Source organism: Festucalex cinctus, chromosome 16 (genome assembly GCF_051991245.1).
Source record: "Festucalex cinctus isolate MCC-2025b chromosome 16, RoL_Fcin_1.0, whole genome shotgun sequence".
In the NCBI taxonomy this organism is placed as follows: Eukaryota; Metazoa; Chordata; class Actinopteri; order Syngnathiformes; family Syngnathidae; genus Festucalex; species Festucalex cinctus.
In genome coordinates this window covers 19,659,393-19,672,473 of record NC_135426.1, presented here as the reverse complement: position 1 = coordinate 19,672,473, position 13,081 = coordinate 19,659,393, and the positions used below count along the sequence as shown (strand labels likewise).

Genomic DNA, 13,081 nt, shown 5'->3' with positions numbered 1-13,081 from the left:
TAGTAGACACTGAATAATATTTATAAACGTTCACAGGAACAAAATGATAGAACACTGTTCGTCTCTGCTTACGTTCCAGAGTGATGCACCTGTCTGTAGGTAACATCTCTGAACAAGCAGAGGATCAGTGATGTCACATCAGCTGTTAAATGTTACACTCTCTCTCATACACACACAGTAGCTGTCAACAAAGACAATCTAGACAAAGATTAGGGGGGGCGGGGGATTAACAGAATGTATTAAGAAAATCATGATGCATATTTTTTGGTGTGTCTTCTTGATGTCAGTGGTTATAAAAAGCACAAGTCCTAAATTAGAACCTTTGAGAAGCATTTGTTGTTAAAAAAAACAACTAAGTTCTGTTGTATAGACAATTTATTTTAAGATCACTACATCCTGCCCTGATCATCTAATGTATCAATCACATGGAGACACACAAAGCGATCAACCATCACGTCAACTCCCGATGATTGTCCATTTGATGGGTGGCACAGTGAAACACGTCTGCCACACAGTTCTGAAGTTTGGTGTTAAAATCTCGGCTGCGGCCTTCCTGAGTGCGAACGTTCTTTCCTAAAATTTGCCATGCAATCGGCTTGCGACCAGTCCAGGGTGTGCCCTGTTAGATGGCCTACAAAAAACTGAATTATGGGTTAGGCCATGTGTCAAGAGGTGGATAATGGGAGTTTTAAAAAAAACCCAAAAAAAAAACCCGCTGTTAGGCAATTTACAAGCACTATAGAAAATGGACTGAAGTTTATTTGACAGAAAAGTCAAAAGTGCTGTTGCCGTCCTCATACTCCGCCTTGCGTCGGACTGTTGTCCCGTTGGCTTGTTGTTGCATCAGCAGGTGAGGGAGGCCTTGGGTCAGAGTGTGCGTGCGTGCGTAGTATGCGGTTCTCGGCCTCCAGCTGCTGGTTCCTCTCTTGCAGCTCCTTGATTTGCTCCCTAAGAAGCTCCACTTCTTCCCGTACGGCCAGCATCAGGTGACTCTTCACCAGGTCCTGAGTGGGGCAGAGGGTACATTTCAGTTGGGAGCAAACATGAGTACTTTTTTAACTCAATCAACTACAGTCCCTAAAACAGTTTTCATGTTCCTTTAAGTCATTTCCCAGAAGTTCTGACAAGCCTTCTCAGTGCCTGCAAGTGTTTTCAAGTCCAGAAGTCTCTTCGTGTCCGTCAAAATTCAAGTCTTCCAATATTGCAGGGAGGTAAACCACAATATGGTGCGGTGAACACTGTGCCCCACAAAAGGTGTAAAAGTGCACGATGAAAGACTCACCATGGCCTGTTCGATCTTGTTGTCGATGGCAACCACGCTGCCGACAAACAAAACAAAACATTTGATCACAAAGAGCCCTCTCCTGTTGCGCTGTTGTCTCCAAACCCACACAAAACTACCTGATGTCCGCCGGCAGCCTGAAGGGAGCGCTATGGTCCAGGTCGAACGCCGCCCGAGTGGGGATGAGGGTCACAGTGGGAGGGGGAGAGCTTGGCTGAGAGCGAGACAGCCTGACGATGGACTGGCAGAGAGAGAGAGAGGAAAAAATGGGAAATATTTTGAATAGGGTCTCATCTGTGATTCTTGATCATAAGCGCACACACACCATCGTCTGGAAGTTTACCATTCTGTTTCTTCATCATCAACCTCACTATATTCCTACATGTCTCTAAAAGTCCCTAGAAGTCTTTTCGTGTCCCAAAAACTCTCTCAAAAACCTCTACATGTCCCTTTAAGTCCAGAAAAGTCTCTTCATACACAGTAAATTCATCCATCCATCCATTTCCTTGACCGCTCATTCCTCACAAGGGTCGCGGGGGGTGCTGGAGCCTATCTCAGATGGCTTTGGGCAGTAGGCGGGGTACACCCTGGACTGGTCGCCAGCCAATCGCAGACACAGTAAATTCTGTCGAGTGAATTTGACCTTATTGAGCGTAAATTTGACTCTATTTAGAATGGGACCAAATACTCAGTTTATAGTAGGCTAATATTTACACTTGGAAGAGAGTAAAATAAAGAATTTAAAAAAACATAAAATTCACTCAAGGGTTGAAAAACGAACGGCTGTCTGCAAGCTGAATGTCGTGGATTTGTTCCTAAACCCTTGAGTGACTTTTATTTATTTTTTCAATTCTTTATTTTACTCTCTTCCAAGTGTAATTATTACTCTAAAACTGAGTCTATTTGGTCCCACTCTAAATAGTCAAATTTACTCTACAGAATCTACTGTGTATCTTTACAAACCCCAGCAAATGTCCCTTCATGTCTTGTGTCCTTAGAAGTCACTATGTATCTTAAAGTCTCTTTATGTCCTTACAAATCTCTTCACATCCCTACAAGTATTTTCATGTCCCTGAAAGTCTCAACATAACCCTAAAAGTCTCTTTATGTCCTTAAAACTTATATTTGTACAAGTGTCTTCATATCCCCACAAGCCATGTCACCTACAAGTCTCTTTAAGATTCCTTCAAGTTTAGTCCCAAAAAGTCCTTTCAAGTCTCTCCATGTCCCAAAAAGACATATCCCTACAAGTCTCTTCATGTCTATTCAAATCATGTCCCACCTCATCTCTTCAAGTCCTGATAAGTTGCTTCATGTCCCTATTGGTGATTCCTGGTCATACCTGCCCCCCAGCATTAGAGGCCAAGCGTAACGTAGGAGGTGGAGAAGGCACGAGTCGTCCCACTGTCTCCCCATCTCTGATTGGCCGAGATGGTAAATGGACTGCTCCTCTAATTGACTCCAGGGACTCCAGTGATTGGGCGTGTCTCATGCTGTCCATGACCCGCTTCAACCCCGGCCCATCTTTAAAGTCTGTGCACATCCAGCGGCCACGCCCATACGTGTCGCCATGTCCTCGCCCGCTTGTGCTGTCTCTTGTCAAGCGGACCACTCGGAACCTGGAGGAAGCACCTGCGTCATGTGATATGTGTTTCCTTTTCAGGGAGGGTGTCGAGGGCTGGGAGGAGCTGCCCCGGGGACTATGGGAGGCAGCCGACGATTGGACGACGGTCAGGAACACGCCGGGAGCTGATTGGCCAGCCCAGGTTTGACTGAAGTCGGATGTCACGCTGGTGATCTGGAAACCACTGCGCTTTTTTTCACAGGTCATCACCAAGCATACGCTCCCTGACAACAAACACAAAAGTAAGCCTTGAAAATGAATGAATGGATGATCTAAGCAAAATTGACCTATGTGGTTATAGTATGTTCAAAGTTGTTTTTCAACGATGAAATGCACCAGTTTTTTGTTTTGTTTTTTTAAATGAGGTGGAAATGTTCCCAATTAAGGACAGGAATTATAACACATTAACTTATTTGCTCCCAAAGACGTATTTATACGTTTGTTGTTGTTGTTGTTGTTGTTTTTGGCTTTGATGCAGCCTCTGAACTGAAGACAATGCTTGAAGCAATGGTACTTATTACAAAACCGGCCAGCAGGTGGCAGCAGAGTATAAGAGATCAACCAGCAGCATGTTGCAAAAAGCTCTTTTCCCCACTGTTTTAAACAGAGTTGTGAATAATGATGAAACTCAACTATATTCTAATGCTAATTGCTGCAAAACAGAAACAGAAGTATACTATTTTTTGTCCTGGCTCTAATCTTTCTTTTGGTAGATTCCATGTTTTTATAGCAATAGAACACAATAGTCGGAGTGAAGGGGGTTGCTTCAGTGAAAATGGCTGGGAGTGAATGAGTTAATGAATGGTTGTTTGTATGTATGTGCCCTGTGATTGGTCCGCGACCAGCCCAGGGTGTAGCATGCCTCTCGCGGAAACAGACACCTGGGAATCTGGGATAGGCTTCAGCTCATCTACGTCAAGCACAAGAATTTCTGGATGACTGTTTGTCCATTTGGTTCCTTTGATTGGCTGGCGACCAATCCAGTGTACCCCGCCTCTTTCCCTAAATTAGCTGTGATGGGTCTCTGGTCGGTGTAAATCCAATGAGGACAGGCGAAAACTGCGGAACTGCTAGTTTTATCAGATACTTCCACTTCCAACTCAAAGAACATATAAAAATATTTACACAGGGAGGAGCATTTTCCACTTCATGGTGCACTAAAACTAGGAATTGTATGAGGATGAAGTAAATAATTTTTTAAATCTAAGCACAATCACAGTTTAGAGCAGGCTCTTCCTGCACAATCGTAATGTTGTGTAATGCCTGCTAGCGCTTCATATTTGCTTTAAGTATTGTCTCACCTACTTTTTGCGTCTTTGGAACTGTTGTCAAACTTCCTGTTTCTCTCCTCACTTCTTCGCTCGTCAGCTGCCGCTTACGTTAGTGCGCGTGCGTTATAGGAGGCTTCTCTTGTGGAGGGCGGAAAAAAGCAAGAATAAAACAATTCCGAGCTCTTGCAAGACGAGTCACAATTGTTTTGTCCTCGTCCACTTTCGCGACAATGTGGTTAAATGGCATTTTTGGTACGCGTGACGTCACGGGACTCGAGCAGAACAGTCGGTGTAAACAGCTCCTCCTCCGTCCTGCGATGACGTCACAATGAAGCTATTCTTTTCTTTTTTTTTTATTCTTCCCTTCAGTCGGAAGGACATACCAGCTCAATGTAACATGCGCGTTTTACGACCCCGACCCTGGAGAACTCGTTTATTATGTAAGGATTGTGAATATTTAGCGGAAGTTATCCCTCGTTAACAATGCTCTTATTTCTTTATATTCATGTGGCTGGTTGTGCAAACTTTTATACTTAAGGGTCACATTGATTTTTTTTTTGATGTGCCAGGACATTTGTAGGTAGCGAGTGTCAAATGTAAAAAAAATACAAATAGTTTAGGTTCTTTTGCTAACTACAGTGTTAATTTAATTTACCAAAGTGCAAAGAGTACATGTTAAAATGGTTCATTTTGCAAATATTTTCCTCTTCTTAAAATTATTGAAAATAAATATTGAACATAATTCATTTTTAAATTGCATATTTTAATTGATCATATCATTTATTCATTACTAATATATACTTTATCCATCCATCCATTTTCCTGACCACAAGGGTCGCGGGGGGTGCTGGAGCCTATCTCAGCTGGATCTGGGCAGTAGGCGGGGTACACCCTGGACTGGTTGCCAGCCAATCGCAGTGCACACAGAGACGAACAACCATCCACACTCACAAGCACACCTAGGCACAATTCGGAGCGCCCAATTAACCTACCATGCATGTCTTTGGAATGTGGGAGGAGACCGGAGTACCCGGAGAAGAACCACGCAGGCAAGGGGAGAACATGCAAACTCCACCCAGGAAAGTCGGAGCCTGGACTCTAACCCGAGTCCTCAGAACTGGGAGGCGTACGTGCTAACCAGTCATCCACAGTGCTGCACGTATATACTTTATTTACAATAAATAATTATTTAATGACAAAAATATATACTTTTTAGAAGGAACAGATTAATGTGACAAAAGTAAGACTGTATTACAGGACTTTTGGTCATGTAAATCCTTGGTGGGACAGATTAAAGAATATTGTGCCTGACCCTTTTATGAATCAAAAATTTAGATTCATATGTCAATCATGCATTTGTGCGTATCATTTTTTTATTGGACAGAGCGGGAGAAAAAAAGTGCAATAAGGTCAGGTGAATGTCAGATGTTGGTGCTCCTGCAGACCATATTCGTGTTTGTGCCGCTCAAACAGCTCGCTCAGATGCTCCAGGTAAACTTTATGAAGCGCGTCGATATCCTCACTGCTCGGACTCGGACTGGTTGCGACCTGGATTGGCTTCCCCACTGCAAACAGTCACACTGTTGAGTGGCGTGGAGAAACAGACACAGACCACACGGGTGGGGGTTGGCATGTCTGGATGGATCGTACCAACTGTGAGTATGGCTTTTCTGTGCGGCAACAGCCCAAAGCTGTACTGGAAGACTCCTCTGCCATGAATCAGAGGCAGTGATATTCCCATAATACTTTGCAGCCGGTCCTGTCACATAATGAGACTCCTTTCAGTGCATACAAATCGTGTTACTACTATGTCAACAAAACTCACCTGCACTGTCCTGAGACGAGAGCCGGTCGGGTTGTGAATCTGATCAAACAGCTCATTTTCTCCGAATGAGAAGACGGGTACCAGTTGAGCACTGCGCACACGCATAAAAGCACAAGTAGAAAATGCAAAGACAAGCATGTTGATGTGCCCTGGCTAGCCCCGCCCATCATGTTTAAGTCACACACCCGTGTCTCAGTGCCAGTTTGATGAAGCCCTTCCTTTTCCGTAGCTGTAAGAAGAATTAACTTCATTAATACAGACAAACACACATTTTAGTTTCTTGTCCCTAATCCTTATTATGTGCCCACATCTTCGATTTCCTAAAAATCTCTTCAAAGCACGACAAGTCTTAATGTCCCTACTCGTCAAATCCCGCTGAGTTTCTGGTCATGTCCCTCCAGATTCCTACTTACGTCGTTGCAACTTAATTTCCCTACAAGTCATGTCCTAACAAGTTCCAACAAGTCTCTTAAATTTTCAAGTTCCTACACGTTAATTTAAGGCAGCCCTGCATTGCCTACAAGTTCCCACCAGTCTCTTTAAGTTCCCTAAAAGACATGTCACTACAAGTTTCTACTGGTCTCTTCATGTCCCTACATGTCATGTCTCTACACATTCCAAAAAGCATCCCAACAAGTTTCTCAATGAACTCACAAGTTTTCATTGACACAAATGAAGAAACAAACATTTGAATTACATGTTCACACCTGCAGTGTCAAAGCTCCTGGGCGAGCATCCAGCGCCTCTGGAGCTGCGCCCACTGCGATGACGGCGACGTTTCCTCCTTGAGGACGGCTCAGCAGGTAGGAAAGGCTGGACTTGGAGCTTGATACCAGACCTGAGAGACATACATGGTCAGTTTCATTACATCCCTGCAAGTCTCTTCATGCCACTAAATTTCCCCACGAGACTTGTGCTTCTACAATTTGGATCCCTACAACATACAATTCTCTAAAAGTCTTCCGGTTTCAGCATCTCTCTTTTTATTTGGTAAACAGGCACGTTGATATGCAAGCAGACCAACGGTTAGTTTGGCTGGCCAACAGACAGGTGTTTACCGCCACACATGATGTAATCTCTGAAAAACGGCACACGGAACCAGAAGGGCAGCATCAGCAGGTGAGACTTGAGTCCAGGAAAGAGACCGGAGAAACCCGTGGACTCTGTGCAGAAGTTACAGAACGCCCCTGTGGCCAGCACGCCTGGTGAACGACACGGGGCGATTGAGACGGGCGAGACAGACAGACAGGTGGACAAACAAGCATGCGTCTGACCATGTGGATGGAATCCAAATATGTAGTTTTTGTCAGGGTCCAGGTCGACCGTTTTCACCAGCTGAAGATAGACGAGACTGGTCAAGTCCACGTCGCGTGACAAACTTGTGACTTCGTCATGCAATTGGAGACACCTTTATAGGAAAGTAGTCGCGGAAATGTTCCCACGCGCTCCAGCGCCGGATCCACTGGCACCTGCGACCTCCACAGTTGGGTGTGTCCCAGTCCAGCCATAACCAGCCGGCGTAGAGCAGCGCCACAATCCACCAGGAGGAGAGAGACAGCAGGATGAAGGCGGCCAGACAGCACTGGGCTGAGGGACAGATGTGTAGGTTGGTAGGCAGACAAGTCCAGACCGGTATCATTATTGATTAGTGTTTTCTAGCTCCTCCACAAAAAAATTAAAAAACATCATATTGTTACTATTGGAATATAAAGACATATGTATATAGTATTCAGTATTATTTCGTATACTGTAATAGTGTGTTTAATGCGTTTTGCTTTCCTTTATTGACTCACATTGATATTCTTCCAATACCTATCGATTAAGCATCATGAGCGCATCGTTGAAGAAATCTCGCGAGAATAAATTACAGCAAGTTCCCTTTTACCTAAACCCAGGAAGGAGAAGAGCCACTGCAGCACGGCGGCTGTCTGCAATCTTCGCCTCAGAGGGACGTTGAGTGGGGCAAAGCGAATCATCATCGGGGAAGGACTTCTGGGGGAGTCGCGCAGCCTCAAACTCGTCGAAAGTCCGGCGGATGTTCTTGCAGAAACTTTTCGCACAACCAAACTTTGTAAACACGCCTTCACGCTCCCGAAGGTGCGCATGTGCAGTTTTCGTGGGCGGTACGGCGCTGGCCAATCACAGCACTTTTTACACGAATGCTGTTTTTAATCTGTTGTTATTGTTCATTTAGTCATTTCTCGTATTTCCCCCCATGGAATGTATTTCGTGTATTTAAATTGTGTAACAGATTTGAAAACTAATCAAACGCGGCGTTTCACTCGTAGTTTGCATCCCAAACAGCAGGTGGCGAGCGAGGTAGCAAAACGGTGAAGAAGAAGGAAGGCAAGGGCGGAACGGGGCTGCTGTTATACTGGTTCGTGTTTGCTCTTTAAAAAAACAACATTCATTCAATGTCGTTAAATCACATAGCTTTTTTTAAGGTTCCAAAGTAAGTTTACTTTATTGTCTTCTCATTAATTAAGCTTGGGTTTTGTTTCACCAGCTATCGGTGCATTGCACTGAGATGTTAACGTAACTTACCTGCCATTGTGGCAGTAACCGTTAAATTTAGATGTAGTTTTTGCCTCCATTGTTGAATGATTGCTGTCTCGTCTAACAATGGGCTTTGCTTTGGGGAACTTTGAACATCAATCATTGCTTTTTATTAGTTTGTGTTTCACTGCTGGATGGAGTGTGGCGCGAAGAAACGAGTACTGTATCGGTAATGCCCACTGATCTATATATATGAATGGATAGCCGATAGGCCAAGCGTTTGAGTTCACGAGGCCGGACTGTCGGCTATCAAGTCATATATGCAAGTCCGTCGTAATGCCATTTGACAACACAAATGAGCAAAGAAATAACATGACAACAGAACCAAAGAGAAAGCATCCCAACTTCCGGCTTGATCTCATTTTGGACTTTTTACTTTACTGTATAGTTGAAGTGGCTACCCTCTGATTAGAATTGCCATTGTTTCCATGGTGACAGCAAACAACAACGCCAAGATTGCCATGGCTGACTGCAACATCTCCCCTACTAAAGAAATCCCAAAACCAGATGGCCCTGATCCCTGCCAACGAACTGCTGCAGCTGCGGGCAGGCGAGGGCAGAAAATGAAGCGCTGCGGTCTGAAAGAAAAGAGACAACTTCAGAAGGGCAAGAGACGAGTCCAAGAGGTGAAGCCGGATGTGATAGTGAAGAAGATGAGTGGCGGCAAGCGGAAGTGGGATAAGAAACATTACTGCGTGTTCTGTTGCCGGCCGCAAGTGAAGATTGGTCGCCACCTGCTTAGGAAACATGGAGATGAACAGGAAGTTCTGGCAGCCAGCGTACTGCCTGCAGGCTCCAAAGAGCGCCACCTGCTGCTGGAGCAGCTGCGCTGCAGAGGAAACTACCAGCACAATATCGAGGTTTGTTGAAGCAATGGCATAATGTTTATGGTGATTATGATCTTTCTATCTTTCGCAGCAAAAAATTACGTGTGCATTACTGTTGATGTCATTTGATAAATGTCTTCCAAAAAAAAGTTATCAAAACAATTACGTGTGCTATGTGAAGATACAGCCACGACTGCCAACATACAACAGTACTACTCACAAAAATAGTGTGCTTTTGGTTTAAATATCAGGATGAGCCTAAAATTATGAAATTTAAATTCACCTTCTCGAAGCATTTGATGTTGACTTAAAATTACACAAATGTTTACTGATAAGAACTCTAGGGATTGCATTTGTTTGTTGCAGTAAGTTCAGAATTATTTGTAAGGTGTGTCAGTAGCAGACTGCAAATTGTTTGCAATTTTCCAGTTCTGTTTCACTTTTGCGGGTGTATTTCTCGCAGCGTATTGATAGTTCTGTCTATCAGGTGATTAGGCAGGGCAGCGGCGAGATTGTCCCCTGCCGACGGCCTTCTCAGGAAGTGGATGCCATGAATTACCTTCCGTGCCCACGCTGCCTTGGCTTCTTCAAGCGTGCTGACCTGTGGAAGCACCAGGCCTCTTGTCGTAGGAAAATGGCCAGCGACCCCACCACAGATTTAAGTCACCCTACAGCTGACGCATCAAACGGTTCCTCCTCTGACCCAATGAGCAACTGCAGCGATAACTCGCCAGAAGACGCAACTCAGCATCTTTCAGATGAGACGTCAAGAACTGACCAGCTCGGTGCTTGTGAGCCGCAACCTCCCAAGAAGCGATATAGAGTCCAGGTCGCCGCGTCCCGCCTACTGCCCATTTCCAGTGAAGCCTCTGAGAGCTGCAGCAAAATTCTACACCGCATGAACCAGGACCATGTTTCACACCAGGTCAGCAAACATCTTTTTACCCTGTTGTGCTGTCCGTCCGCGTCAACCAGTCAACTCTTCCCTCCAGGTGAAATCGGATTGGTTGATCTGTAAGTATGGGAACACACTGATGGGGAACCAAGACAGAAGCAAAAAGAGATATGACTACATCAGTCAGAAGCTGAGGAAGCTTGGCAAGTTCCTCCTGGCTGCTAAATCTATGGACTCCAGCATTCAGAACCTCCAGGACGTCTTGGCTCCAGGATGCCTCACCCTGGCACTGGCCGCCGCCAGGAAAGCATCCGATCATCGGTTGAGCAGTCTCCCACTGTCCGTGAAGACCACACTGAAAGCTGTGTGTGAGATTGCCATGAGGGAGAGTCTTCAAAATGGCGACGCGGAGGCTGCAGCCAGGACCAACGACTTTTATCAGCTCTTAGGGAGGGACTGGGACAGCCTGAGGCTGCCGACCACAAAGTCAGGTAGCTCCTTGAAATGTGGTTGCTGACCGAGTCCAGATGTTCCTGCTCGTCAGCGAATGACAGTTTTTCAAATTGTGATGTGTCAGCAGCAGAAGAAGAAAACCTGAAGGAGCAGTCGGCCCAATCAAGAGGTGGAAAAAAGTCCCAAGATAAAGGCCCTGGTGATAAGAACTCTGACCATCGACTACTGAGTAAGTCCTCTCCATGAACACAAATTTGGTTGATTCTGATCCCAATACTGACAGCCAAAAAGTGGTAAAAGTACTGTACTTAAATAGAAGCACAGACACTTGCGTAAAAATACTGATTCTACTTCTTTGCCTAGAAGAAAAATAAAAGTACATGCTATGAAAGTAGCAAGCACAGATATAGCAAAAGTTGTCAGGAAGGGTCAAGTACAGATGCTTTGCTTCCCCTTTCTGCTGACAACTGATTTCTCAATTGCATAACAGAAACCTCGATCCATCTCTGGATTACAATGCCTGCTGGCTGGTGCTGTTTTACATTCTTGTTCATCTTGCATGTTCGTAGTCCTGCCGAAGAGCTCAAGCACAACGATGGCGTCCACGCTGCAATTTCCTCTGACAGGTAGGTTTAAATTATTATTAGTCTAATGTCTTCTCGTGGGTCTGTTTTTATCTTTATCTCATCAACATTCTATCTGTTAGTCCTTTCCGCACCAAAGAAGGTGCATCGTCGGCCATGGTTGACTGCAGAGAAAGAGGCCATCTGGAGACAACTGGGATTCTATGTTCTGGGGCAGACTGTGCCAGGCAAGGAGGTCTGTGAGAAATGTCTGGCCCTGGAGCCTGTCCTCAGGGGACGGCACTGGAAAGACGTCAAAAACCAGGTTTACAACCAGATCCAGAGCCAAAAGAAGCAGCAGTTCCATACTCAGATGGAGGTTCTGGAGAACCAGGATCGACAAGACCTGGTCCAAAACCAAAAGAAGCAACAGCAGAGTCATGTGAACCAACAGCCCAAAGACCTCACCCAAAGCATAAAGAAACAACAGTGCCCTTCCCAACCGGATCCGGTGGACCAAACTCTTAATCCTGTCAAACACAAATGCCAGGGCCAAGTGGACAGACAAGACCAGGACCAAATTAAAAATAAACCTCAGTTCCAGGCTCAAATGGACCACCCAGATCACGTTCAGGTCCACAAGAAGCAGCAGTACCATGCCAGAATGGACAACCAGGAACCCATTCCACAAAATCAGTTCCACAAAAAGCACCTTTACCACATAGACCAACAGAACCAAGGACTGCAGACGAGCCTGAACAGGGACACTTACACACTCAGCGACTCCCACTTCAGAATTGGGACATCTCTTGCACCAGGACAGTTGGTGGACAGGGACTCTACCATCAGTCCTTTTGAGCATGTAAGAACATCTGGGCCCCACATGGACATGTTGTCGGGAACCACATGGACAGAGGATTGCCTGGGCCAGAACTACAACATCAACAGGCCACTGGCCAGAAACGTCCTACAGGAAGCAGATTCTGGAGCAACGAATCCACATTCTGGACATATCGGCTACTGACTCTATTCCTGGCTAGTGTGATATCTGTTGAGCTTGGGTTCCACTTCTAAAGACACTGTAACCTTAAATGAGCCCACCATTGTCATGGAGGCTACACTCGTCAATGACTAGTATTTTCTGCTATGATTCCTGGCGTTGGGAACCAGGCCCTGAAGTGAATAGAATTAAAAAAAAAAAAAAAAAAGTATACACACACGTTAACATAATTTCAAACTTATCTTAAATTTTACGAAAGAATAAATGGTTTACAGGTTATTTGATTCTGAAAAAATGTACCAAAAGTGCAACTTGGCACTGAGGTTTGTGTTGCTAGTTTGGTAACTATACCATTACCAACTATGACTTCCTTATTAGCCATAAGCGGCTTCGCCAGCAAACGAGCCTCGGTCAAAGTGCTGATCTATAAGAGGAATCGATAAGTGGAATCTTCAGGTAAGCGAACAAAATAAATCTAAGGAATCAAATTACAAGCAACTGTTTCTCAAAATGAATCTATTTTCATTTCCATCTCTACCTTTCACTGTTAACATACTCCACATTTGAATTATCATCCTTACCCTTACATTTCAAAGCGACCTTCAATCTACCTGAAGCCGCGGATTCAACCAGGCAGCCCTTTTCTTTTCGGATGTTATTGTAAATGTTTGTGGGGTCAGTTGTATTAACATGTCTGAAAGGAAAAAATAAAAAAATATTGTGTCATTGGAAGTGTGTTTTCTGCGCCCACCAACCCCGCGCGTTAAACACGTGCGTGACGTGGC

At 44.9% G+C, this 13,081-nt stretch overlaps 3 protein-coding genes across 10 annotated transcripts; 1 reads left to right on the top strand and 2 right to left on the bottom strand.

The window, feature by feature from the left end:
• Positions 1 to 357: 357 nt before the first annotated feature.
• Positions 358 to 4,507, bottom strand: tsc22d4 (TSC22 domain family member 4). 2 transcript variants are annotated; one of them, XM_077500070.1, is made up of 5 exons: positions 4,208 to 4,507; positions 2,625 to 3,130; positions 1,402 to 1,523; positions 1,283 to 1,319; positions 358 to 1,004 (listed from the first exon to the last, which is right to left on the bottom strand). In XM_077500070.1, exons 2-5 carry the CDS (start codon positions 3,111 to 3,113, stop codon positions 795 to 797), a joined length of 858 nt encoding a protein of 285 aa, XP_077356196.1. In that variant the 5' UTR covers positions 3,114 to 3,130; positions 4,208 to 4,507; the 3' UTR covers positions 358 to 794. The 2 variants fall into 2 exon arrangements, with proteins under 2 accessions (XP_077356196.1, XP_077356195.1); XM_077500069.1 differs by having other exon boundaries at positions 4,212 to 4,506.
• An 824-nt stretch (positions 4,508 to 5,331) lies between these two features.
• mogat3a (monoacylglycerol O-acyltransferase 3a) lies at positions 5,332 to 9,370 on the bottom strand. Of its 2 annotated transcripts, XM_077499647.1 has the most exons (10): positions 9,251 to 9,370; positions 7,888 to 9,136; positions 7,411 to 7,589; positions 7,277 to 7,337; positions 7,061 to 7,204; positions 6,710 to 6,840; positions 6,188 to 6,231; positions 6,003 to 6,093; positions 5,828 to 5,936; positions 5,332 to 5,742 (listed from the first exon to the last, which is right to left on the bottom strand). In XM_077499647.1, exons 2-10 carry the CDS (start codon positions 8,105 to 8,107, stop codon positions 5,588 to 5,590), a joined length of 1,134 nt encoding a protein of 377 aa, XP_077355773.1. In that variant the 5' UTR covers positions 8,108 to 9,136; positions 9,251 to 9,370; the 3' UTR covers positions 5,332 to 5,587. The 2 variants fall into 2 exon arrangements, with proteins under 2 accessions (XP_077355773.1, XP_077355774.1); XM_077499648.1 differs by having other exon boundaries at positions 7,888 to 9,361.
• Positions 7,881 to 13,078, top strand: LOC144003419 (uncharacterized). 6 transcript variants are annotated; one of them, XM_077499644.1, is made up of 8 exons: positions 7,881 to 8,099; positions 8,310 to 8,379; positions 8,997 to 9,418; positions 9,873 to 10,310; positions 10,378 to 10,771; positions 10,858 to 10,962; positions 11,303 to 11,359; positions 11,440 to 13,078. In XM_077499644.1, exons 3-8 carry the CDS (start codon positions 9,020 to 9,022, stop codon positions 12,318 to 12,320), a joined length of 2,274 nt encoding a protein of 757 aa, XP_077355770.1. In that variant the 5' UTR covers positions 7,881 to 8,099; positions 8,310 to 8,379; positions 8,997 to 9,019; the 3' UTR covers positions 12,321 to 13,078. The 6 variants fall into 6 exon arrangements, with proteins under 6 accessions (XP_077355770.1, XP_077355767.1, XP_077355771.1 ...); XM_077499641.1 differs by having other exon boundaries at positions 8,307 to 8,379; XM_077499645.1 differs by having other exon boundaries at positions 8,291 to 8,379.
• Positions 13,079 to 13,081: the final 3 nt, after the last annotated feature.